We start from the raw sequence: 27,498 nt of genomic DNA, 5'->3' as shown, positions 1-27,498 counted from the left end.
CTAATGGAAGCAAACGTCAACGGCCAAACCGAATACTCATGGTTTCAAAATCTACTCTGCTTTTGGTGGTGTTTAAACCAAGTGAAACAATTACAGGTAAGCGTTATTGAAGGCAATTAATGCGTTTGAGCCGAGAACTGAAACACAAACGCTCGCTATATTGTGGTATCCTTCCATCACTACAATCTACGGGAGTAGCCGACTAAGTCGCAGAATGTATAATGGGAATTATCAACATGTCAGCACCATTCGCACTCAGTAATAACAAAAAGTTTAACGCAGAAAAAAATATGGTTTGACGTGAAAAAACATTTCGTTTCTTGAAACTATTCAGATCTGCTAACGCCGGTTTTTTTAAAAACCAGTACTTAAATTTTAATAAGGAACATGAACAGCTTTGTTCCTCAACAAAGATTGAATATCTTTAAACTTCTGCAAAAAACTTAGTACGTAAGCATACTCCTTCAAATAATAATGCTCTCGGAACTGAGGATTTGGCAGATTACTTCAAGGGATTGTTATCAGCAGATAAGCCTTTATTATCGTTTAGTTACGCCATGCCAAACAATCATATACCTGTACTTGATGAACCGATATCCTTGATTGAACTAGAAAGTTTTTTGAAAACAATGAAGAACACCGGGTGCTGATGGAATCCCAACGGAATTTTACAAATACTGCTTACTTCAAAAACTACTTAGTGGACTGGTTCAACCAACTAAATAATGATGCTTGCATACCCATTTGCTTTAACACAGCCATTATTTACGCTATTTTCAAGGGAAGTGAAAGGAGTCTTGCAGAAAACTATAGAGGCATATCTATTCTCAACTCTTTAAGGAAAATCTTAAACTCTATTCTTTACGAGAGGCTTACGAGATGGATAGAGACAAACAACCGCTTAAGTTTCTTCCAAGCTGGGTTTCGATCCGGTTTTTCAACGGTAGACCAAATTTTTGCACTTTCAAGCATAGTACGACAACATTTGGAGAAAAAGAAAAAGCTTTACAGCTGCTTCATTGACTTCAAAACTGATTTTGATACGGTCAATCGACAAGCATTGATTTACAAACTATCTTCTCTTGGCCTTTCGAAAATTTGTTAACTATTTTATTCTAACTTTCTAAGTTCAACGAAAGCCTCAGTATGGGATGGCAACAACTTATCCGAAAGTTTTGAGACAGCGGTGGGAGTTCCCCAAGGATGTATTCTAAGTCCCATTTTGTTTGCATTTTATATTGATGCGGGAGGTGTAGTATTTGCCAAATCTTTGATTAAAGTTTTACTGTATACAGACGATCTGGTACTTTTGGCGGATGACCCATTTTCTTTACAAATGCAAATTAACAGACTTCAAAAATATTGAGAAACTTGGGGCTTACGGATCAATACTAGCAAAACCAAGGTTATCATATTTGAATCTAGGCGGCATTCACGACGCGCTGAAGAATCATGGAACATCAACAACGAGAGTATTGAGATTGTGAGTGAGTTTAAATATCTAGGTCTACCAGGGAGGCCAAACTGGCTCTAAACCTGATGTGGCTCAATTTTTTTAGCAACCAACTTATTGACCTCTCATCGAAGTATAGAGTCTTCAATGCAACAATAAGACTTTACAAAGATACTTTTTTAAAAGACTTTTTAAACTCCCTAACAACAAGCACGCAAAGCGGCGCTGCATAAACGGACAAGAGATGCTCATGAGCTCTATGATCAGAAGAGGCGAGAGGAACGCCGACTTCTCAGAAGGAAAAAGAGAGGGCATGAGAAGCGTGCGGTTTAAGATGTTGAGAGGTTTAAAAGCAGGAATGAAGTTTGATGGAAGGACCAATTCTGAAGACTGTATAACGGCGAACTGAATTCCGCTGTCAGGCAGGATGATCCATTCAACATAGACGACGAAAGCCAACAATCGCGTCCTCCCGACTTAGACGAAGTAAAGATTGCCATACCTAAGCTGAAGTCTAATAAAGCCGCTGGAGCAGATGGCTTGAATGCCGAGCTCTTTAAAGCAGCTGGGGATAAGCTGGTTAGGAGCATGCACCAACTTATCTGTAAGATATGGTCTGAAGAAAGCATGCCCGATGAATGGAACCTCAGTATTGTTTGCCCCATCCTGAAAAAAGGAGACCCTCTAAACTGCACCAACTATAGAAGAATCAGTCTACTTAACATCGCCTATAAAATCTTCTCTGCCGTAATATGTGAACGTCTAAATCCATCGTCAACAACCTGATAGGTCCTTATCAATGTGGTTTTAGACCAGGAAAGTCCACAGTTGTTCAAATATTCACATTACGGCAGATCCTGGAAAAAACCCAAGAACACCAAATCGATATTTACCATCTTTTCATCGATTTCAAGGCCGCATATGACAGCATCTACAAGGACGAGCTGTATAGAGCCATGTCTAATTTTGGCATCCCTGCGAACTCTTGCTAATCGCTGTTTTTTTGGACTAAGAAAGCAATTGAGTTGTAAAGTCCTCTCTCGAGGGACCAAAGTGTTGCTATATAAGACCCTTATGATCCTCGTCCTGCTATACGGTGAAGAAGCATGGACTATGACAAAAGCGGATGAAAGCACCTTGGGTCGCTTCGAGAGAAAAGTTCTTCGTGTGATCTATGGAAACCAATGCTCCGGCCCGGAAAGTCTTCGAATCCACACCCACAGGACAGCGCAGTAGAGGAAGACCGCGGATCAGGTGGCGCGCACAAGTGGAAGGTGACCTCACCCAACTTGGAGCAAAACTGGAGACATCTAGCTAGGAACCGAGCTAGATGAAGAAGTTTGTTGTGTGAGGCCCTAGTTCACACAGGACTGCCACCTTAAAAAAAAATCGAATCGGGTATAGCACCGATACATATTCAGAATCTGAAACGGCACTCCGACTATTTAGTTTAGGTTATGAAAAGAGAAAATGGGCTTCATAAGACGATCTTGATAAGACTGCTCCGTAGAAATGCTTCTCCCTTGAGAGAATGGAACGCGCTTGCTGCAGGAGTTGATATAGTACTCTCCTTAAGAAAAATTAATGTAGAGCAATGGTAAGATATGTTCACGGTTTTGATAGCTATGTGCAAAGTGCATCCTCATCGGCAAGCAGAAACATATACAAGCGCTTAAACCATCAACTGTCATCAACTTTAAACTATTTTTGTAAAGAAATGACTTCGGAAGATATCGGCACCATTTTTAAAGCTAGAGTCGAGATTCTTAATCGCAACTTTGTCCCCCGTAGATCGGACCCCTCACAAATTTGCACTATCTGCAATAGAAGAGACGTGGAGGATATAAATCATTTCATAGCAGTTTGTCCAAGAAAACGACGGCTATATTTCCAAGTGAGTTTTTTGTCTACGGACCAACTTATTGACATTCTTAACGGGCTGAGTGGTTGGACGAATCTGTTCAATTTAATCTAATCTAATCTACAGCGAGTCGCACGGTAAAGTGATTTTTACAACAATGCTCGACTCCACATTGAAAAACGTATACCCGCCGTATTCTCCAGGCATTTCCAAATCTTATAACTTTTTTCGATCAATGACCAATTGCTGAACAACACTTTCAATGTTATCAAGAAGTTTCGACGCGGAATTCGTACGCTGCCCGAAAGATGGAAAAAATGTTTGACCAGCGATAGACAATACTTTGAATAATACCTGTGTTAGCATTTTTTGTCAATAAAGGGTCACATCTTTGAAAAAAAACGAAAGCAAAGTTGCATATCCTGCATTTGGAGAAAAACGGTTTTGAGTGGGAATTTGTTTTTACTGCTTAATTAAGAGTAAAATATTTTTATTAGAAAACCAAGTTTGGGAGTGGACTTTCCATCTGATCATACACCGAAATAAATATTTTGGTTTCATGTTTTTTGAGAAGTTATTTTTTTTGTCATGTTTTCTATTTCCAAGATGTGAAAAATTTCGTGTGAAAAATTTAGTATTTTTTAAAGTTTCTTGCACAGAAGAGTGAACAAATCAATTTCACCAAAAAGTGTTGCTATTTGACAAGTAATTATACAAGTAAGCTATCGCATAGCTGTATATTACGGGTAGGTACTACGCTTCCCATATAAAAAGTGTCCGATTTATTAGACATCAACGTATAGAGAGTACAGTGCATTCTCAAATTTCTTCAAGATATAGCTCTTATTCTAATCGTTTACCTCTAAGAAGTTAGATTTTGTCACCTGAAAAATGACGAAGATGAAAAAATTACAATTAAGACAGATTTCAAGAGAAAAGTAAGACACTGAGACGAGAATGATATTTTTTTTGTTGATTTTGGAGACACCAAAAAGACTCTTGCAAAAGTCTAAAAATAAAAGATTTAAGAAACTCGTTTATTCCGCTAATAAGATTTCTAACATTTCTTTATAATTTATCAATTTATTGCAATATTCAGTTTTCAATTTCTTTTTCAGCGACTTCTTCATAAAATCAATACAAAATAATTAAAACGTGATAAAAAAAGTATGTAGTTAAAAATATCACAAAACCGAATCAAAACCCTCAATTCTATTTCACTTAACATTAAATATATTTAACAGAAAAAAATAAAACAATTACTTGAAGTGCAGTCAGTGACTTCAAAATATATTTACATAATTTCTAGATAAGTAGGTAAAATGTTAAAATTAGAATTGAAACAAAAAAAACAAAACAAATAAAGCTGCTAAACACTCAGGTATCTTAGGTAGGTATAAACCCTTGTTAGCTTTAAAAAGAAAACAAAAAACATAAACAAAATATCTTATTTAGTCACTTGATTAAAAATTAGTCATAAGACAAATATTTTGGCCAGATACAATTGAATTCTTTTAAATCCGTTTTAATTTTTTTGTTGTTGTTGCAATTTTGCAGAAAGTAAACAACTTTTATTATAAACTAATGGCATAATGTCTAGACCTTCCTCAATATCGAAAATACGTGACTGCATTCATGTTTTTATTATTTCGTTTCAGTTAAAAATAAAAAAATTGTAAAAATAGTTACAATTTACGTCGAAAATTACAACAAACAATAATAATAACGCCATCATTGCACATGTTTAGTTGATATTGACAGGCAGTCTTGACGACGATGACGACGGCAGAAGTGGAAGGCAACCGAGGGCGTCAGCTCTGAACTACGTGCCATTTGCCATAATACACAATATGATGACTTTGAGACACAATATTAATGATCAAGAAAACAGGGTAGTTCGAAATTTCACTATACTTGAAATAAATTCTGTGACGCCAAAAATTAAGGGATGCCTACATGCTTAGTAAGTAATTTGTTGATATTTGTTTGTCGAAAGTTTCTGGCTTTGTATCTAGGCCTGGATATTAACTGGGACACAAAAAGTGACTGGAGAAAAACGCATCCAAAATTCAATAAATTACAATATCAAAAAATTACGTATACGCCTAAGTGTACTTTTCTTTAAAATTTAAAAAGAAAATAGCGAAAGGAGATTTTAAGTAAATAGTTTTAGATTTATAAATATATTTTATTAGTGTCTTTTGAACTGGTAGTTTTTGAAAAATTAAAATAATGAAAATATTGGTATTCCTTTTTTTTTTAAACAATAATTGACTGAAATAGTATACTTAAATATTTTATACGAGAATATTTTCCAAATCATTTTTCTATTTATTGAATCTCATTGCAGTCAAAATAAGCAACAGGAAAGAAATCACTCATACGTCACAGTGCCTTTTTTAAGATTCTGTAAATTGACCGGATTGTCTTATTAGAACAAAAAACCCATTAAACAAAAGTCTTGAACTTGAATAATACACATCTGTTCGACAAATATCTAGGTTAAAAATTTAATTAAAAACAAAAAAAATTCAAGGTTATTATCTAAAGCTAAAAAAGGCATTTTTCTTATTTGCTGATTTTCATCATGAAGTTAACTTTGTTCGACTTATTCACTTTTGAGTTAATATTCAAGCTTAACTTAACTCGATTGATTGTAAATTGATACATTTAAGTCAATCAATCAGCAAAGTTTAAAGTGAATACTTGTTTTGTTTTTGAATACTTTTCTATGTCAATATATAAATAAATGGAATGTTTGTTCATTTTACTTGAATATCATCAAAGAGATGTTTTTATTTTTTATATATTTTTTAAATTTCTTCGAAAACAAATTCACGCCAATTATATTCATTTTTCATAACATTCCTTTTTTGTGTTGGGATTTTGAGAATGTTATTTTTTGAATTGTCAAGAAATGATAATTTTTAATATTTATTAAATCATTTCACTATTATTTATATTACATGCATAATAATATAATTAAACAAAAGAAATAAAATGTGTAACTTTGGAAATTTCAAAAACCAGAGTTCTAAAAATATTTGTATTCAGAATTTTGAATTTTTTGATTCAAAGACAAAAAAAAGTTAAAATTTTGAATTTATCTTCTTCAATCCTATTTTCTTTTTTATATTGAAAGGGTTATGAATACCCTTATAATGTCTAAACGCAGATCGAACAATTGCCGATGTAAGCGGGAGTGGGAAATATTAAGCCTGGTAAACCGTTAAACATACCTGAAGTGCGGCTAAAGAACGAATCCCTATACTTAACAGTACGTCTGAAGTTAGGCTCAAGGGTAAACTTATGAGCATTTCCAGAAGTATGGGTATTGCAGTAGAATTGTTTGAGGGATGAAGAGATTAAATGTGAACATTTTCAAAGCTGGTGCGAATGGCTTCATTTTCTACCTAGTGTGGAACAACTAAGAATCGAAAGGTCTTATTTGAGAAAAACACGATCCTACGAAGACTGTCAAGTCGAACTCCATACCTTTGTAGACGCAAGCTTATCCGCATACGCCTCAGTTGCCTACCTATGCGTCGTTAAAGGAAACCAAATCGAATGTAGCTTAGTGGCTTCGAAATCAAAAGTAGCTCCTCTTAAGCTAATGTCAGTTCCCCGGCTTGATCTTGAAGCAGCAGTGCTTGGTGTGAGGTTGGCGAAAGCAATTGTAAGAGGTCATTCAGTGCAAATATACAAACGGTATTTCTGGTCAGACTCTCAAACTGTACTCTGCTGGATCAATAGCGACAGTAGACGTTTCAAACAGTTCGTAGCATTTAGAGTTGGTGAAATTCTGGAAGAGTCGAACTCGAAGCAGTGGCGATGGTTACCTAGCGATGAAAACGTAGCCGATGAAGCGACAAAGTGGAACACGATTAGAGAATTTTATTTGAACAGCTGATGGAACGTAGGACCTCCATTCTTATACCAGTGCGAGGACATGTGGCCTGGAACATCAGAAAAATTTTCTACAAACGAAGAATCTAGAGTGTTTATTCATAAAATTTCTGAACTATCACCGATTATTGACTGCAACCATCGTGTGCGATGGGGCAAAGATGTTGTTAAAGAAGTCTGCTTGACTCCATCAGAAATTGCTGCCGCCGAAAATTACTTGTATGGACTTTGTCAATTTCAATCATATCCGAAAGAATGGGCCTTGCTGAAAAAATGCATAGCAACGCCAAAAACGTCTCTCTGGCAAAAACTAGTCCATTGTTTACAACGAGTTCGTATATGGATGAGGATAACGTTATTCGCATTAAAGATCGAATCGATGCAGCAGAATATGTAGACTTTAGCTGCAAAAGACCAATCATTCTGCCAAATAATCATCGCATAACTCAATTGATAATTAAAGATTTTCATGAAAGATTCCGGCATAGGTTTTCTGAAACCGTTTTTAACGAAATCCGACAGATGTTTTATATCCCAGCGTTGAGAACGGCTGTGAAAAAAGTTGAACTCCATGTACGGTATGTCAAATTCGCAGAGCTAAACCTATACCACCAATGATGGGCGATTTACCACCGGCACGACTCAAAGCATTTGCAAATCCATTTTCCTACACTGGCGTAGACTATTTCGGACCTATATTTGCTTCTGTGGGAAGACGCCTAGAAAAGCGTTGGGGTGTCTTGTTCACCTGCATGACGGTAAGAGCCGTCCACATCGAGGTTGCACACAGTTTATCAAGCGACTCATGCATACTCGCCATTAAACGTTTCTGTTCGCGTAGAGGTAGACCCATTGAGCTCTGGAGTGACAATGGCACCACTTTCAAAGGCGCAAATCAAGAATTGAAGAATGCTGTTGCGAGTCTGTCGAACAACAATGAATTCGTTAGCGAAGTTATGAATGAGGGCATACATTGGAAATTTATCCCACCATCTTCTCCACACATGGGAGGGAGTTGGGAACGCCTGGTGCGGTCGATTAAAGACGCTTTAGGGCAGATCACAACTGCTCGTAATCCCAAAGATGAACTCCTACTCAGTATGATGGCTGAAGTTGAGTTAATCATCAATTCAAGACCGCTGAAGCACGTCCCTATCGATATCGAGAACGAAGAGGCACTCACGCCTAATCATTTTCTTCTTGGCTCGTCTAATGGAATTAAATATTTTTGCGAACTAGATGATAGTGCTGGAGTCTTGAGAACGAACTGGGTGGCATGTGAAAATTTCGGAAATTTTGGAAACGGTGGATTAAGGAGTATCTGCCTACGTTGACCAAGCGGTCAAAGTGCTTCGGCGAAGTAAAACCTTTAGCAGCGGGTGGTGTGGTGGTGATCATGGATGAGGATAGTCCCAGAAATACCTGGCCAAAAGGAAGAATAATAAAAATCGTTCCTAGCAAGGATGGACAAATTCCGTCAGCCGTGGTCAAAACAAAATGTGGCGAATACCTGCGTCCAGCCACCAAGATAGCAGTCCTCGAAGTTGGTCAACAAAGAATTGGTAACACGAACGGGACGTTTGCTTACAAGGGGGGATTGTTGCCACACCTGGCAATGCCTCAACATAATTTCGAACTCCTGCTTAAAACGAGACAATTATTCTATTTCTATATAAGAAAGAAACAGTAGTATTATAAAACTTAAAAAAAAAGATAAACTAACCTAAAATTCTGTCCTTTTGAAGTTAAGAAGTTGCGTCAGCTCAAAGTGTTTTTTTTGTAAAACCTTAAGAAGAAAACTAAAACGTATGTACAATATATATGAATTATTGTGAACTTAGATTTAAGATTAATCCTTTACAGAAATTTAAAGCCATCGTAAAACTACATTAACATTGTAAACCTAGACAGTTTAGAATTTTTGCTGAAGCAACAGGATGAATACAACTGCCTATTTTACTAGAGCATTGTTGGAAAAGATGTCTTCAACAATTTGCACGATTTTTCAGCAATGTCGAATATGTGAACACTCTACAACAAATGGTTTGTTTATTTATTTTTTCACTAAGCAAAATAATATAATATAATTTACAAATAAAATATAATCTTTCAGACTACAGAAACAAGGCTTTTAGCTTTAGCAATAAAGAAGTTAAATATAAATATATATTTCTGATTATGTAAGGCTAAAACTTGAACCACCAGTGTAGGAGTTAAGTATTGAATATTTTTTAATAGATTCTTGACTTTTGTAGGAAAAGAAGTCAACATGATTACAAATGATTTTAGATTGTCTAATGGATCGAGTTAGAGGCTCTTGAAACCATAGTTTACTCTATGATAGGATTCATGAAATGGAATGAAGTAACAGACAATCTTGTAACGATTTGATAAAGCGAAATATTTTGATATCATCCGCAAACGTTAGGCAGAGAGAATTGTTGGTAACCGTTGGTATGTCATTGATTTATATTAGGAATAGAAGGGGTTCCAAGTGACTTCCTTGAGGAACGCCAGAGGTTACATGAATTAGTTCAAAAAATAAATCATTAACGCTAAAAAACTGTGTTCTACTTATGAGATAGGACGCAAACTATTTTAAACTATTTGAAAGGAATCCAATAGATTCCATCTTTTTTAATAATTGTTCGTGATGCACATACCTAAGCCTGAAATCTATTCAGCCTTATCGATGCAAGTATAATGTGGCATGCCTGGCAAAAATCCTCGTTTCAAACCCTCCCAGTGGGTGCCGAGCGGTAATGATCACCACAGTTGTCTTGCACGTCAAGATGGAGATCGGCTAAGGTCAGGTTGAATTGCTGAAGTTTCCTAATCCTTAATAGTAGCAAGCATTAGCAATGCAATTTGACCATAGATACGGTGTTCCTAATTTCAGTGGTGGTGTGAGCGTCTTACATAATCCTAGCCGAAGAAAAAAAGGCTGGGGGCAAACCAGTCGCTAACGAGCTCATTCGAATGCCTTGGCAGGGTCCGTCTTATCTTCTGCCTTACCCCGGTATATTTCAAGGAACTTGAACTGATCACTGATGACAATACCCTCAGTTTTTCATGCTTTTGCTTATCGGATTGGAAATTACAACCCTAGTAAAAAATCAGATTCAATTCAGATTTTGACAGCGTTGTCTAGTTCGTCTAAAACTCAATACTGAATTTGTTGGGGTCATTATTCGAATGATCCTATTTTTGCAGATGCTTCAGTAGTTTTCACTTTTCTTAAATAGAATCTAAAAGAGATCCTTTAAAATAATAGGCAATAGAACAATTCGACAAACTTTTTCATTGCTTGAATAGCACAGCAATATGTCAAGTCTTTTGTTAGTCTTATCTATATTTATGTTAACAAAGATCTTTTGAAATAGCTTTTCAATACTCTTGTTCATTAACCAATGCTGCAGTATTTATTATGGAACATTCCAGTTTTAGCAGTACTGTCAACTATAAAGATTCTTTTAACAGCCAAACATCACGAATGTGCCACACTTTACCCAATTCATATTTTCATTTCAATTTTGATATTCAGACTTTCATAAATAATGTTCATGGATATCTCTTGTTTCATCGTTTTCTATTTTACTAAAGTTTATACTTCGTTAAAGCCGTATATAGATTGAGAAAAGTCTCATCCATTTTGAGGTCTCAAAAGAATAAACCCAACTTCAAAAATGGTGATTCTGCCACAGCCACATATTGTGCTTTAAAAGATCATGGTTTAAATAATTACTACGCAAGAAATTGAAACAATTGTGAGGAAATTTTAAGAGATTGGATTGGTTACAGATATTGTGAGGCTTGTGCTTCATAGTTTCAATCGTACCACTGAAAATATTGCTGCTGTAAGTGAAAGTGTTACCGAAGACCCGAATGTGTTGATTCCTCGTCGTTCAGGACAGTCTAATGGAACATTATGACATGTTTTGCATTTGGATCTACACCTACATCTATCTAAAATCCAGATAATACAACAACTGAAGCCAGCTGACAATTCACAACGTGCGTCGTAGATACGTCGAATGGGTGCTTGAACAACAGGCGGTCGAAGCGATTTTTCGAGCAAAATTTTTCGCAACGACGAAGCACATTTCCCACTCGATGGGAACGTTAATAAACAAAATTGTCGTATTTGGGGTTCTGAGAATTCTGAAATTATTAAAGAGAGGCCATTACATTCACAAAAAGTCATTGTTTGGTGCGCTCATTGATCCGGAGATATGATTAGACCTTACTTCTTAGAAAATGATGAATTTGGAGCCTTATGACCATATGATAATAAATTTTTTTTTTTTGGCTGCTATTAATGAATTCGACTTGCGGAATATGTGGCTTCAACAAGACGGTGCCAAATGCCACAACTCGGGCAAATATGTCTTTATAGCAAGAGACATTTCCTGGCCGCGTAATTCCTTGTCGGGACGATATAAACTGGCCACCAAGATCATGCAATTTGACATCGCTAGACCTTTTTTTGTGGGACTACGTGAAAGACCATGTTAATGCTGATAACACTTTAACTCTTAAGCGTTTAAAAACATTCCTCACAAAAATTCTAACTTAGAGAAACATCATGAACAAAAATATTTAGTATGTGTTTCACTTAAGTTTCCTTTTCAAAACTCTTGAAATAGCTAGTTCAATTTCCCCTCTCCCCTCATTAAATAATTTTGCAGTATTTACTGTGGAACCTTTCCGTTTTAGCAGAACTATCAAGTCTAAAGATTCTTTTTGCAGCCGGACATCACGAATGTTGAAAGCCTTACCTAATTATTATGCTTTTCTCTTCTATTTTGATATTCTGAATCTAAAAAATAATGTGCATGGTTATCTCTTGCTTAATTTTTCACTATTTTATTAAAGCTTACATTTTTTTTAAGGCCCTAAACACATTAGGGAAAGTCATAACCTTTCCAGTATGCTCAAGTATAAATAAGACTACCTGGAATATCGTTAATTTTGTAAAATTTTATTAATCACCTTAAATTTTTAATTTGTCCATTCTGTAGGATTTTAAGAAATGCTTCAAACTTTTTAAATTCTTCAAATTTGGGTAAATAAAGAAACTGTCAAAGTTTAAAATAACAAATTTGTAATTTTTGAAAAAAAAAAAATGGACTGAAATGATTTGATTCGACTTAATAGTTTAATGAAAGTACTTGTTTTGCATTTTGGTGTTAATAAAGTAATACAAAAAATAGAAAACAAGTGTATTAAATTAGTTAACTCAATAATATTCAAAAACATACAAAAAACGTTTTCGAAAAACATTTCTTTTTGCCAAAATGAATAATAAATCAATGAGCATCTCCAAAAACAAATATAAAATTATTTTTATTTAATTTCTTAAAACCTTGAAAAATTATTATCTATATATTTATTGTTCTTTTCAAAATACATGTGTTTTCCTTGGTTTTGAAAAATAAATAAAAACAAAAAAATGCAGATATATTATTTTTAAATTATTCCACACAAATTATTATTCTTGTGGAATGCATTTTTACATATGTTAGCAGAATATCAAATTTTGTTTAGTTATTTTGGTGTTTTCAAGAACAGCAACATTTAAGAAAAATAAAAAAATATACATAAAATGTTCATCTTTTCACAGTGCATGTTTAAAATTCTTAAGAATTTACGAATGATTGATTTGAGTACGTAAAACTCATTGAAAAAAGCTTAAAAGGTTGACATTTATGACAAGTAATAATATAAATTTTATTAGTTTGAGGTTTAACTTTATAGTTTTAAAGTAGAAAAGTATTTTGAAATATTTTTAATGTTAATTTTATGAAGTTAATAAAATGTAACTTTTATTACAATCGGTGCTATACAAAAATAATAAATTAGGTGGCCCAACAGTTTGTAGAGAACCAGGGCCTAGTGACTTACAACTCGCAACCATTCCTGTGTGCGAGTAATTACAGGGATGGAGGGGACCTACAGTTTATATTCCGAATCCGAAACAATCGGCGCTATAGAAAATCTTTTATAATGTTTTAAAAATAATGTAGAACAAAACATCATATACGTGGGATTCTCTTCCCACAGTTCCGTTTAATAAAATGAGAAAACAAACTTTGTTAGTTTTTTCTTTTAAACTCAATTTAATTGGCCTAATTTTTAATATAAATGGAGAATAAGGAATTTTAATTTATTTATTTAAAAGATAAAAATACTTTGAGAGAACAAATAATGAAACGCTCACTGTCAGCTCAAAGGTTAACTCAATACTGCTCATTGAATTTTTTTCTTAAGGCCCAACTATAATAAGCCAGCTTAACTGAACGAACCAATACGCAACCTTATATGTCACTAACCATAATAGACGTTCTGCTCAGTTTCGTTAAATTTCGCTAACTTTCGCGCAATTACGAAAGAGCCATTTAAATGGCTCGAGATTAAGCAAATGTCAAATTTGCTTAAGTCACTTGAATCCATTATGATTACTTTTTGTTTTGACGATAACTTCTGATAACTTTTCGTTCGGTTTTGACATTAGCTTACTTTCGGTTAAGTCTATTATAGTTGGGCCATTACTGTCTTTCTTTCGTCCTGTCTGATTTGTCTCGTACCAGTGCTGTCGTTTTCTGTTCGTTCTGTTCGTTCTGTTCAGTGCTGTCGGTTTGGGATCATAAATATATATTTAAATAAAAAGCACAGAATTGGATTGTTTGAAGTTGCTCTTTTAGTTTAAAGTAGTAATTTGGCAGCCTCTATACAATATTTGCAATATTATATCAACGCGATTTTATTACCTATTTCGAAAAACCATTAACAAATATGTGGAATTATAGGAAATTAGATTCGTATTAATCTTAACACAGCCCAAAGCAACTCCTGGTGAAAGCAGTAGACGGTACTGTTATAAGTTCGGTGGATGAGCAAGTCAGAAGGTGGAAAGAACACTTTTCCTCGGTTTTAAACCGAGTGTTTGTAAACAACACGTGGCCGATAACCCGAATCCGCCCCGCACCTCCCAGTAAAGATGAGATCGTTGCCACAATTAAAGCACTAAAGAACAACAAAGCGGTAGGACTTGATGGAATTCCCGCAGAGCTTTTACAAGCAGCACCAACGATATCAAGCGAACTGCGTCATCCGCTCATAAAAGAAGCCTGGACCACCGAAAGCTTCCCCCATGAGAGGAAGAAGGGAATTATCGTAAAGCTCCGAAAACTGCAGAGGAATTTGCGTTCTTTCAGCCGTTGCCAAAATAGTAGCAAAAGTTATACTGGAACTTATCAGAGAACAACTTGAGACCACACTCGATGGCGAAAAAGCAGGATTCCACGCTGGATACTCCAGTATTGATCACATTAACACCCTGCGGATCATTATTGAACAGTTAGTTGAATATCGATCACCACTTCACCGACTTCGAGAAGGCCTTTGATAGCGTTAAAGAGGAGTATATTTGGTTAGCCTTGCGGAGGAGAGTCATCCCAGAAAAACTAATTGCTATTATTAAAGCAGCTTAATGATGGATAGTGTCACGTTCTGCACGATGGCAGGTTGTCAGATGATTTTGAAATCCAAAGCGGAGTCAAAAAGGGCTGTATTTAAACGCCAATATTGTTTTTGTTGGTGATCAGCGATGTACTGCGCTCAGCGCTGTCAGGTAGCGGAGCTTTGGATAACGCTTACAATGTTTGCTTATTCCCTCATAGGATCATGGATCTCCATCAAATGACAACAAGTGTGGAGAGAGAAGCAGAAGTTGTGGGGCTGAAAATTAATTCCGACAAAACTAAAATGATCAGAACCCGACCATCCTCTCAAATAAATATTTTCTCGCAACCGGTTGAAAAAGTGGAGAGCATTCAATACCTTGGAAGTATCGTCTCCATCAAAGGCAGAACCGAACAAGACGTCACCTGCCGCATCGGGAAAGGAAAAGCGGCTTTCGATATGCTGACGAAAATTTGGAGGAATAACTGTATCAGCTTCAGAACAAAGCTACGACTGTTTGGCACAATCTGTGCTTCTTTATGGGTGCAGCACCTAGAAGGTTACTTCAGCCATAACAAGAAAGCTGCAAACCTTCGTAAATAGATGGCTTCAAAAAACATAATAAGAATTTTCTGGGCAAACCGTATTTCAAATGAGGTTCTTCATAGGACAGGTCAGGAACATATAGAATCTATAATACGAAGACGTAAGTGGCAATGGATTGGACATACGCTTCGAAAAGGTAACGACTGCGTCGCAAGCCAAGCAATGCAGTGGAAGGAAGAAGAGCTGGACGACCGAGAAGCACATGGCGCAGCACAGTCGAAGCGGAATCAGCGTCACTAGGCAAGAGTTGGAGGGAGCTGAAAAACATCTCCGGAAATCTTACAAAATGGCGCGTAGGCGTAGTAGAGGCCCTATGCCCCTTAAGGGGTTCCATACGGGCTTAACAGGTCTGAGGACCTAAGTAAGTAAGTTAATATATCTTAACACGAAAGAAATTAAATGTTTAAGTTAAAAAATGTTTCTAAATTTAGTTTCAATCTTTTAAATGTTTTCATATTTTTAACGAACCTAACAAAAAGAACATCACAAAAATATAAATATTTACCAAAAACAAAATGATGTTCAAAATGGCCTTCCCCTTGACTTTGCTAACAATTAACTCGAGTTCATTGACTTAAATTTAGAACACAAAAAAAAACTACAATATTAATAAAAAGAATAGAATACAAATTTTGTTGCCTTGGCCTTTTCAATTTATTGTAGAATACAAAAATATTACTCTCATGTGACCACACCACAACTGACTAAGCAACAATTTAAATCTTGATAAAAAATTAATAATTATCTCGACTAAAAATTAAAAGTTAAAAAAATCAAATATTTTCACGAATAAATTTTCCACCAAACGCCTACACAAAGCAAAATTAAATTTATATAAAAAGAAAAAAACAATAAGAAAAGTTTCTTGGATTAATCAAGAAAAAAAAGTCCTACATATATTTATTTATTTAAAAACCCATTTGAAATGTTGAAACATCAAAATAGGTTTCTCAAAAGTTGCTAAGAAAAAAAGTCAAACAAAAAAATTAATAATAAATCTTCAAAACGTACATTTTGAAAAACCTTAAACTTGACAGTACGGACTTAGGAGCTTTAATGTTACTTTTGTTTTCTCCTTTTGGTTCTCTAAAAAGTTATACGACACGACTGATGTATCAAATGTGACACATTCTACATCGAAATGATTTATTACCTAATTTTTGTTTGAGCAAAATTTCAAGGAAGTACATTCTAACAAATTTAATAATGCATACATTATGACCCTTATTTCCGGTCTACGTAGACCTGTTTGTTGTCTTCACTCAAATGTAGAAGCAAAGTATATTATGGTTTGTTTGTTTTGTTTCCTCGTTGAATACATTTTTAGAGACAGGAGACCAAAAGTCAACACAAAAAGGAGGAATGTAGATTGTTTACTTTAAACCTTTTGTTGTTAATTTTTGGTTTAATTGGTTCTATAATGACACCTTTTTTAAAGCTGTCATCTTTTGACATTTGACAAGTAAAAATTATGACATTAAAAAAAGGCATTAGAGTAATTCACAATAAAAATGGTGAACATTTTACAATCACAGTTTTCTCTAAAAATGATAGAATAATTTAAGCTGTTGGAAAAATAAGATTTGAAAAATCGACACTATGTTCAGCACTTGAAAAAAAGAGTGAATATCGCTGCTGCCACTCGAAGTGTGGACGAAAACACAGGTTTCTTGAATTTTCGGCAATCTTTCGAAATTGACATTTCACATATGACATTACACGTAATAAACAAATCGAGTTCTTCGACAGACAGACTTGCCATAAGATTGATTTTTGAATTGATAGGGAGTTAATCAATTCAAAAATCAATCTTAAGACAAGTCTGTCAAATGTCAGTTGATAGTTGATAAATTTTAAAATTTAATTTAGTAAGAAATTAAAACAAATTCAATTAAAAATACTAAAATTTGTTGTTATTTGATGTGGACGATTTTCAATTATCAAAACTTTTAAAAATTCTCCGATAAGATGTTAATCTTTAATATTTATCAATTATCAATTGATATTAATTTGCAATCGGGGGTGAATGAATTCTTCAAAATCTCATGAAAAAATACTGCGAATCAAACACATAATTTATATCCTATCAAAAACTTTATCATCTACGCAATACTATCTGTGCTCAACTATATTTTTATCTATCATACACTCTATCAATTAAATACGATTAATTGTTGATTGCGCAATGATAAGGGAAATTGTATTTTTATTTTCGTTGTAAGAGGTCGTGTTTGATTAAAAACAGTTGTATCTTGATGATACAATTAAAAATGCTTACATATATAGAAAATCATGCAATCAACATGATACTATCATACTCGAAAGCAACGTATGTTTATACAAAATTTGCAAAGAGATTATCATTTAATAAAGATTACCGACGTAAATATTTGTTTTATTTATAATCTATAATCTTTTATTTTTGTATATTTCATATAAGTTACTACTTGAAGTTTAATTATATGAATTAAATATAATTTTTATATACATTTATGTTATCACAATGACCTTGTGTTATTGTTATCAAAAACTATCAGGCTATTGCACTACTTAGAGTTGTTGTTAATTGAGCACTGATTTTGTTTAAACCTACGTACAAAACATTTAAAGCGGTTTAAATTAGATTAATCTCGAAATAAAATAATTATTGTTTTTATAAACCTTTACAAATTAAATTCTGAGTTTCCATTGTGAATTAACCTTTTTGTTTTATAAGTCAAATTTTGAATGAGCGATAACAGCGTCAAATGCCACTATTTTGACAGCTGATCTTCTACATATCTTATCAAAGCATAATTGGACATACTTGTCACTACGACACATCTTTTCATTACAAAAACAAACGGACCTAAGTCCAGTTTAAATTTCTAAAATATCAGAGATTTCCGTATTCTCAGAAATATAAACAGAATTTGTATGATTCGATTTCTCAAGAATGATCGAACAATTCAAAAAGGATAAACAGAAATGCAAAGCTAATTTCATTGCTATATATCTTTCTTCTGGTCTGTTCATCCACCTCAAAAATCTTAGAAATATAAACCGGCCTATTGTTCTATGAAATAATGAATTAATGACGTTTCGAACATCCGACAACTTCATATCTGATAACAATTGCTCTTAAATTAGTTTTTAAAGTCAATTGAAAAGTATTTGAAAAATGGTAACAAAATAATCTAAAAATAAATGAATCTCTTTGAAGTGTAATAAAAACATTAAAATCTAAACAAACAGATCCAAACCTATTTCAACGTCATATGGAAACGCCAATTAATAATTTTATCACTGAACTACAAAATCTAAACAAACAGATCCATTTGATTTCAAAGTTTTCATTTTGATGCTTACTTGCGAAACGTTACACGCAAACGTCAAGTACTTGTATTACTTTGATAAACATGGCCGACGCAAATATACAATCACATATAATATTGATTGTCAAGAAATGAAGGATAAATGACATTTCACAATTCTTATAAATTTGCTCGCCGATTGTAACTTTGAAAGACAATTGTAATCTTTTAAAAGGACCATACGGACAAAAGATTTAAAAAGACTACCAACACATGTTAAAATTGAAAAAATCGCTTTAAAGTGTCAAAGTTCAGCGAAAACATTTAGGAATTAATATATTAAATTGTTATATCGATTCAAAATTTAAAGAAAATCCAAACAATCAAAACTAGTTACATTCTGAAGTTTGAGTCACAATAAATTGTCAACACAGAAATATTATGACATATGAGGTTTTCTAAATAAATTATTTAATGATTTACGACATTTCAAGTTGAAAAGTTTGGAAAAAAATCATAGTACTGAAATTCAAGAAAATCTAAACAAACAGATCGAAACCTATTTCAACGACATTATGGAAACGTCAAATATTAATTTTATATCTGAAGTGGAAAATCTGAACAAACAGATCCAATTTGATTTAAAATTTTTTTGTTTGATGCTCATTATTTGCGAAACGTTACATGGAAACGTCAAATACCTTATAAACATGGCCAACGCAAATTATACACAAACACACATAATATTGTTTTTCAAGAAATGAAGGATAAATGAAGATTCACAATAGTTCTTATAACTTTTTTCGCTGCCAACAAATTTACTCTTCCTTTTAATGAATTTTAACTTTGAAAGACAATTTAAAACTTTTGAAATTACTATATGGAGCGACACAATATTTGAAATTTAAATGAATCGCTGAAGTGTCAAATAGATTAAATCCATACATCCATACCGAAATTTAAAGAAAAACTATGTAACTAAACAAATCCATCTGAGAAAATTCTCAGAAGTCTTAGAAATATAAACTGGCCTAGGACATAAAGAATAAATGACGTTTTAAAAATATGACAAATTTTTCCTTGATAACAATTGTTCTTACATTAGTTTTAAGTCAATTGAAAAGGATTTGAAAACTGGTAACAAAATGATCTAAAAAAAATTGAGTAAACAAATCCACTTACATTCTGAAGTTTGACCCACACACAAAACGTCAAAAACTATGAGTGCATTTTTTTTGATACACAGACAACACTGAAATATTATGTCATATGGGGTTTAATATGGGTAAAATAAATCAATTTATTTTGATTCTAGATCGATCAAAATACAAATTTCTATTGTTTTTACATTCCATGGGGTAAAATAAATTGATTTATTTTTTATGTAAGATCATATTTGTAGATCTTGATTTTTCAGCAGATTAACCCCTCTTTGCACTAATACTAATTGCATATGCGATTTCGAAAAGGGCACACCTCTGAAAATTTAAAACGTTTAGGAATGGAAAAAAACTGGTTATTTTTTTGTATGTACAGGCGATGACGTTTATAATAGAACTAATACCAGAGATGTTCTGTTTTCGATCTTAATGGGTTTAGACAAGCATTTACGTCACATTGGTGTAAAAAAAACGTATATACATATGTGACCAAATATCCGACATGTGGCCTTTTCGAAATTGCATATTCAATTAAATTATGTAAAAATGTTTACCTAGAAATTTGACAGCTCAACCGCACTCGTTTACACGTACATGAAGCAATAAAACTCGTAGAATGACTATAATACAAAAATTAACAGTTCTAATCGTGTTCCACGCGCAATAAATTTTCGACAAAAATCTGAATTTACTCATGGAAAATCCCAATAATATCGTACATCATAAAAATAAACAATAATTTGAATTTTTTAAATTCATTATGTTCGCTTATTTTTAAGAAACTTTAATTTTGATTGATAATACAAAACTTTTGAATGAATACAAAACTTTTGAATGGACTCCAATGACTTATAATATCTCTTTCCCACCTGACAGTTATAGGACAGGAAATGATGCAAATCAAAATGAGTCACTTCATAAAATCCAAGCTGAATATCCTAACGACACTTTTTAAATCAAAATTTGACAATACATAGTTACTTAACTGAAACTGACAGGTGTAAAATTGAAACAAAAAAATTGACATTTTTGTCATTTCACTAATCTTTACTTTTTAAAATCATCAAATCTTCACTTACTTTACTGAAACTGACAGGTGTCAAATTGAAAGAAAAATATCGACATTTTTGTCATTTCACTAAACTTCACTTTTTAAAACCATCAAATCTTCACTTAAACAGATATTTTAATCATCAAAGTGTCATTTTCAACAAAGTTAATATTTTGACGTTCATGCAATTAAAAGTAAGATGACATACATTTACATATGAAGTCCGTAACTAAAACAATCTCTCCCATAATAAATAAAAAATGTTAAAAAGTATTTAAAAAAAATTATAATATTATAATAAAATGTACTCACTTGTAGTAAGTCCTGATGTATCCTCAGCAAATGACAAATGATATCCTTTATTCATTTCAACAGAACGTTGAACGTTTGAAGAAGACTGCGACTGCAACTGTGATTGTTGTTGATTTGTAATTTGATTTGATGTTGTAAAATTCTTTTGCGCTGAACGCAATTGTGAAAATGGTGTAAACACCGATGCTGTCACCGATTGAGCAGTTGGTGCAACGTTCAACTGCGAATAATTTGATTGATTCAATGTAATTATATTTGAATTTGAATTGGAATTTGAATTGAATGCGTTTATAATAGGCAATTTATCGCTTGCAACACGAAACACTGATGCCGTAACAGATTTGGGGCGTTTTTCTTCGACAAATTTCGGTGGGTTCGACGAAATGGTCGATGAAGTAGGTTGATTATTATTATTATTACGTCCTCCGTATAATAAATCAGGACGATTTTGAAGGCTACGCAATGCTGGCGGCAATGACAATGATGGCAACGACGACAAGGACGACGATGGAGACGATGACGTAGTAGTCACCAATGACGGAACGAATTTATTTTGTTGATCAGAAGTTGTAATTATTATTGGTTTATTGAGAGATTTGTTTATAATAATATTATTATTGTTGTTATTGGGATTTTCACGTTTTAAATTGTTTAGTAATTCGGCGGTAGAGGTGGATATTTTCTCGTCGACGTCTGCGCATGTCTTCTTAGACAATTTAGGCACAAGATCAGTTTTTTCAAGATCAATTTTAGATTGATCTTTTTCTTGTTGTTGATGTTGTTGTTGAATTTGTTGTTGAATAATGATTGGTTTGGGTTTGTTTTCAGTTATTAATTCAATAATTGGTTGTGCTTGTTGAATTTGTTTTGATTCAATGACAATTTGTGGTTTAGGCGATGATGACAACGTTGATGTTGACGTACTAATTTTGACATTCGAATCGATTGTATCAATTTGTTGTTGTTGTAGTTGTAGTTGACTTGCTTCGTATTGAGCAAGTGAATAAATCTCATTGTTGTTCTCAAGATTACTGTAATAATATTACATATTCGCAAAAATAAATAAACCGGCACTTTGGTAATGAACGAAACTATATATATATATTGTTTCACATAAATATTTATTATACAACTCATTCAAAACCAAAGTTAAAATAAATTATGTCGCTGCACACACTTTTCTCAATTTTATTTTTTTTTTGACACTTGTGACAGTTGTGATTTTATTTTATGTTTCATTTTCGTATTTTCGAATAAAAAGCACGTGATTCTCGTTGATTTTTACAATAAAATGAGAGAATACAAATACCACCATACATAAATAAAATCGAAGAATTAAAGAAGAGCGTGATAAAAGTGATAATTAAAAACAAGATAATGAATCAACGAAACGAACAAAAAAAAGAAAGAAAAACCGAAGAAGGAGGACAAATGACGTTTCTATATTTGAAGTGTGATTGAGTGCGATTGTAATGTGAGGCGCGCGCGACAAAATGCAATCAAATCCACTCAAGCTCAAGTTTTATAGCTTTTTTTTTCTCTCTTTAAAATTATTTATTTCTTTTTCATTCACTTTTTCTTTTTTTTGTAACGAACGAAGTAACGATAATGACGCGACGACGTGTAATTTAAGTGCACTCTCGTTTTGTTGCTCTTCTCTTTCTCTTTCTCTCTATTTCTTTTTTTTTTTTTATTATTACTTAATTATTATTTAAATTTTATTCCTTTTTTTTCTTATTAATGAACATAAATTATTCTTTGAATTAATTTTGCACACTGTTTATATAAATAGACAGTTTTTTTTGTTTAACATAAATAAATGTAACTTTTAAAATGTTAATGATTAGAAAATAATTATAAATTGTCAGCAGATAAATAATAAGAAAATTATTCATAATTAATAATAATAATAATTAATTTTAACATTTGACATGGATATCTATGGATTCTATAAATGATACTGTCTCTACGGTCTTTGGTATGAAAAATGTTGGTTAAGCCCCTTATTTGAATTGGAATTTTAAAAAATACCGGCTTTGAAGTTGGGGGAATTTTTACAATTTTTATTACGCATTTGACTACTTTTTGTGATTTTATCAAACAAAAATAAAAATATTCTATAATATAATTTAACACCTTATTGATAAATAGAAAAATGGGCTTCAATCATTAAATTAAAAGTGCTAAAAGGTTGATTAGAACATTTGGAAATGTGAGGTCTTAGATCTTTTGTTTTTGTTTACAGTCTTTATTTGGATCGTAAGTTTTTCTTTAAAAGGAATAAGTCTATTCTGAAGTAACGAGTGCTGAATAGTAAAAAGGTTAGTACACTATTTTGAAACTGATATATTTTTTTCGATTTAATTAGAATTGCAAAAGATTCAAAAGATTAGTAATTTGGACTTTCGATTTATCAAATTTTAAAGGGGTTTATGTTATGTTATGTTCTTTTTTTTTTATCTCGAAATAAGATTTAATCGGAAAACGTTGAGTCTTGATGTAAAAACCATATCATTATAGCCGTGACACATTCGTGGTAGGTAGGTAAATGGGTAACTACGATTCTAAGCACGATTATCAGCAAAAACACTCACGTGTTTTTAGCGATATTATTTAATTTTAATATCGTGTGAGCAAAATGATACGAGCATGCTTTGGGTGTTTTTCCTCCTCTTTATGACACCAACGGGGGAGGTTTCCGATTCAACTGTGACGAAGTTAGGAACTAAGTGCTAAGTGCTAAGATCTGGGGAAGGTGTTTTTGCCCATTTTCAATTTAATTAAATATGTAAACCAAACTAGTTAACTAATTTAATTGCATTTATGTAAAGAACATCATTTTGTGGTTCCCAAGAAATGAGACTTATTATAAAGTATTTTCAATGAAAATGAGTGGGTGGTTTTTTTTTTAAAGGAGGCTGGAAGTTGCCCACACTGATAACTCTGCATTCATTTTTGTTTGTTGATATATCTTAAAGTTTTGGACCGAAGACTTTGACAGACTGAGCAAAAACTTAATGTTGGTTGGGGATTTCATTGCTAGAATAAGTGATAACCGAGTAACAGCCAAAATGGCTATTTCTAACTCAGCACTATCAAATTATTATAATAGAACATCTGAAGATAGTATTAGTTCAATTAGTCAACTTTCGCACTCACAACTCAATTAACAGAATCCATAAGATGTTCTGCAATTATTTCCACTCCAAAAACAACGAATTCTTTTGCTCAAAAATGGTTTGATACAGAATGTCTTAAAGCCAGACAAAAATCATTCGAAGTATTGAAAGCCTTCTGCAGATATTCTTGTGATCAAATTCGAAAATGGTACACGTTTCTTGGAATATAAGAAAATCTGTTTGATTAAGAAAACCAATTTTGAATCCATGCAAGCCCAATCACTCAGTCAAATAAAAAACACAAAACAGCAAAAGAAATTAACGGTTCACACCGTGCGTACTGTAGAACAAACAATCCATTATAAAGAATTTACTCTTGCCACCTTCCTAGACATGCAAGGTGCTTTTAACAACGTCCTTACCGAATCCTTAGAAGAATCGCTCATTAAGTTCGGTGTAGAACCCTTCATTCGAGAATGGATTATTTCCATGCTCATTGGTAGGACGATTCGAGCCAATCTAGGCAATACAATCGCAACAAAACACGTGATTAGGGGAACACCCCAGCGTGGTGCCCTTTCGCCTCTTCTATGGCTTCTGGTCATGGATACATTTCTCGTTAAATAAGAGTGTGATTAGTGAAAACACGGAGTCAGCTTTGAAGAAAGTTAGCAGCTGGGCTACGAGTTGTGGACTAGGAGTTAACCAAAGTAAAACTGTACTGTTTCTCTTAACCACCAAAACTAAAGTACCGCCCTTCACGCTTGCTCGACTCAACGGTCAAATCCTATCATTATCTTCCAGTGCAAAATATTTGGGAGTTATACTCGACCCTAAACCAAACTGGAAACTAAATATTGAAGTACGGGTTAAGAAGGCCTGTGTTGCCTTCTATGCCTGCATCAAAACTTTCGGCAAAAAGTGGGGACTTCAGTCGAAGATGATTTTATGAACGTACACAGCCGTAGTACGTCCAATCTTAACCTATGGGTCAATTGTGTGGTGGCCTGTTCTTAGCAAAGCCTATAATATTGATAAGCTAAAGAAAGTTTAGAGAACAGCTTGCGTGGACGCCTTAAACATTATTTTGGATCTTCTACCAATCGACCTTTTTATTAAAAACATAGTTTCCTGCAGCGCTATTAGGCTGAGGGAATCAAACAGTTGGTTGTCAAAACCTTATGGTCACAGCAACACAACGAAATTGAGCCTTAGTAAGGGTTTTAAGGTTATTCTCCCGTCCAGAGAAGATTGGGAGGATGACATCGTGTCGATAGGTTACGACACAACCATCTTTACTGACGGCTCAAACATGGAGTGCGGAGTTGGTTTTGGGATCTTTTCTGAGTCCCGAAAAGTAGCCAAATCCTTTAGGCTTCCTAACTTCGCTAGCGTTTTTCAGGCTGAACTGCTGGCGATAAGGGAGGCATGTAAGATACTTAAACAAAGCCCAATCCAAAACAGAAATGCGGCTGTCTTCACAGACAGTCAGGCAGCTGTCAAAGCCATTAACTCGGCCATATCCTCATCTAAATTGGCCCAGCAATGTCACGATGAGCTTACGTACCTGAATATTAACCTCGGTGTCACCCTGATCTGGGTTCCGGGCCATAGTGGTGTCGTGAGAAATGAACGGGCTAACGAACTAGCCAGGCAAGGATCGGCCCTTCATAGCTCACTTGCGGAAATGGTTAACATTCCTCTTGGTGCTATGAAGGGTAAAATCTTTTCTATCTACCAAACTGAATCAAACCGAAGGAAAGAAGAAGATATGGCCCACCTATAATAAAACCCGTACAAATGATCTTCTATGCAGGCCAATGCAAGACATAGCCAGGATTGTTGTGGTTTGTACCGGACATTGGCCTATAGGAGTTCATGCAGAGAAGATGGGTATCTCCTACAACACCTTTTGCCGTAGTTGTAGTGACCAAAGAGAAGTGAAACGATAATCCATTTCCTCTGCAAATGTCCTGCTTTGGCAAAAACTAGAATTAAATACTTTGGAAAAGCCTTCTTTCACGAACTTGATGAGCTATCTGAGACAAAGATTAGAGACCTAATCTTTTTTCTTAATGCGACAAAATGGCTCTAACATAATTGCTATGAAGTTTCTCTATAAATCTTTCCCTTTCTATCACATTTCAAACGAGTTTTTGGTATCAAAACGGCGCACTACAGCGCTAATTGCATCTCAGGCTAGGTTGCCTTGAGATCACCATTTCTACCTACTTACCTATGCTGATGTGCCGTCCTCTTTTAAAAAATCGATAATTTTTCCAATCCATGAAAAAGGTGATCTAAATGCAGTTTAAAACTACCAACGCATATCCTTCATGAATGTCTTGAAAATTGGGTGGATGTAAGAAAGCAGGCTTTAGAAAGAACTATTCGACTTTTGACCACATATTTACTTTAACATCATCATCAATAGTAAAAGCATTTCACTACAAAAATAAAAACGTATACACACTGTTTGTCGATTTTAAAGCTGCATTTGATTTGGTGAATCGAAATGCTTTATTTTTTAAACTTTCACAACTTGGAGTATCAACAAAATTTACCAAATAATCCGTTGTTTGTGCACAGATACTGAAGTTGCAGTCTGGGATAGAGAAACTTATTCAAAATAATTTCAATCACTTACTGGAGTAAAGCAAGGATGTCTACTCAGTGTTCTTCTATTTGCTCATTTTATTAGTGATATATGTAGCTACGCACAATCCAGGAGTTGTCCGAAATACGGGTGTCGTAATAAATGTATTACTCCACGCTGATAACATTCTTTTGCTATCCGAACCAGCAGAAACCTTGCAATTTATGGTAAATCGTCTTACGGACTATTGCGTCAAGTGGGGTCTAGTCATCAACACAGGCAAAGCAAAAGTAATGGACTTTTCGCGTTCCAATCGGAGTGAAGTTAGGAACACCTGGATACTCAATGGAAGTGGTTTAGAAATATCGAAAGAACACAAGTATTTGGGAGTTTTACTAAACCCAACCTTGGATTTTAGCAGGCACCTTGTAGAACAAGCAAAAACTTCAAAAAGCTTAATTAATGGTACTTGGAAGAAGGTTTTCCCTAACGATCACATAAAACTTTTAACAAAATATAATATTTTCAATACAGTCGTGAAATCTTCGCTTGGTTATGCGGCACAAATATCGGGTAAGCAAGAATACGAAGAAAGTGGAAAGTTTCAAAGAAATTTCTTGAAGAAAATATTCAATTTTCCCTTAGTCGCACCAAACTGTTCTATTTATTTGGAAACA

General features: G+C 33.8%; 1 protein-coding gene across 1 annotated transcript in view; it reads right to left on the bottom strand.

Annotated features, from left to right (window-relative positions):
- LOC129938879 (protein similar) overlaps positions 1–27,498 on the bottom strand; it is a 450,455-nt gene that overhangs the window by 62,627 nt on the left and 360,330 nt on the right. The window contains exon 8 of the mRNA XM_056046695.1: positions 21,107–22,137. Within this exon, the coding sequence (XP_055902670.1) occupies positions 21,107–22,137 (1,031 nt within the window). The remainder of the gene's footprint in view (positions 1–21,106; positions 22,138–27,498) is intronic.

Source organism: Eupeodes corollae, chromosome 1 (genome assembly GCF_945859685.1).
Source record: "Eupeodes corollae chromosome 1, idEupCoro1.1, whole genome shotgun sequence".
Lineage (NCBI taxonomy): Eukaryota > Metazoa > Arthropoda > Insecta > Diptera > Syrphidae > Eupeodes > Eupeodes corollae.
This window is presented reverse-complemented; position numbering and strand designations above follow the sequence as displayed.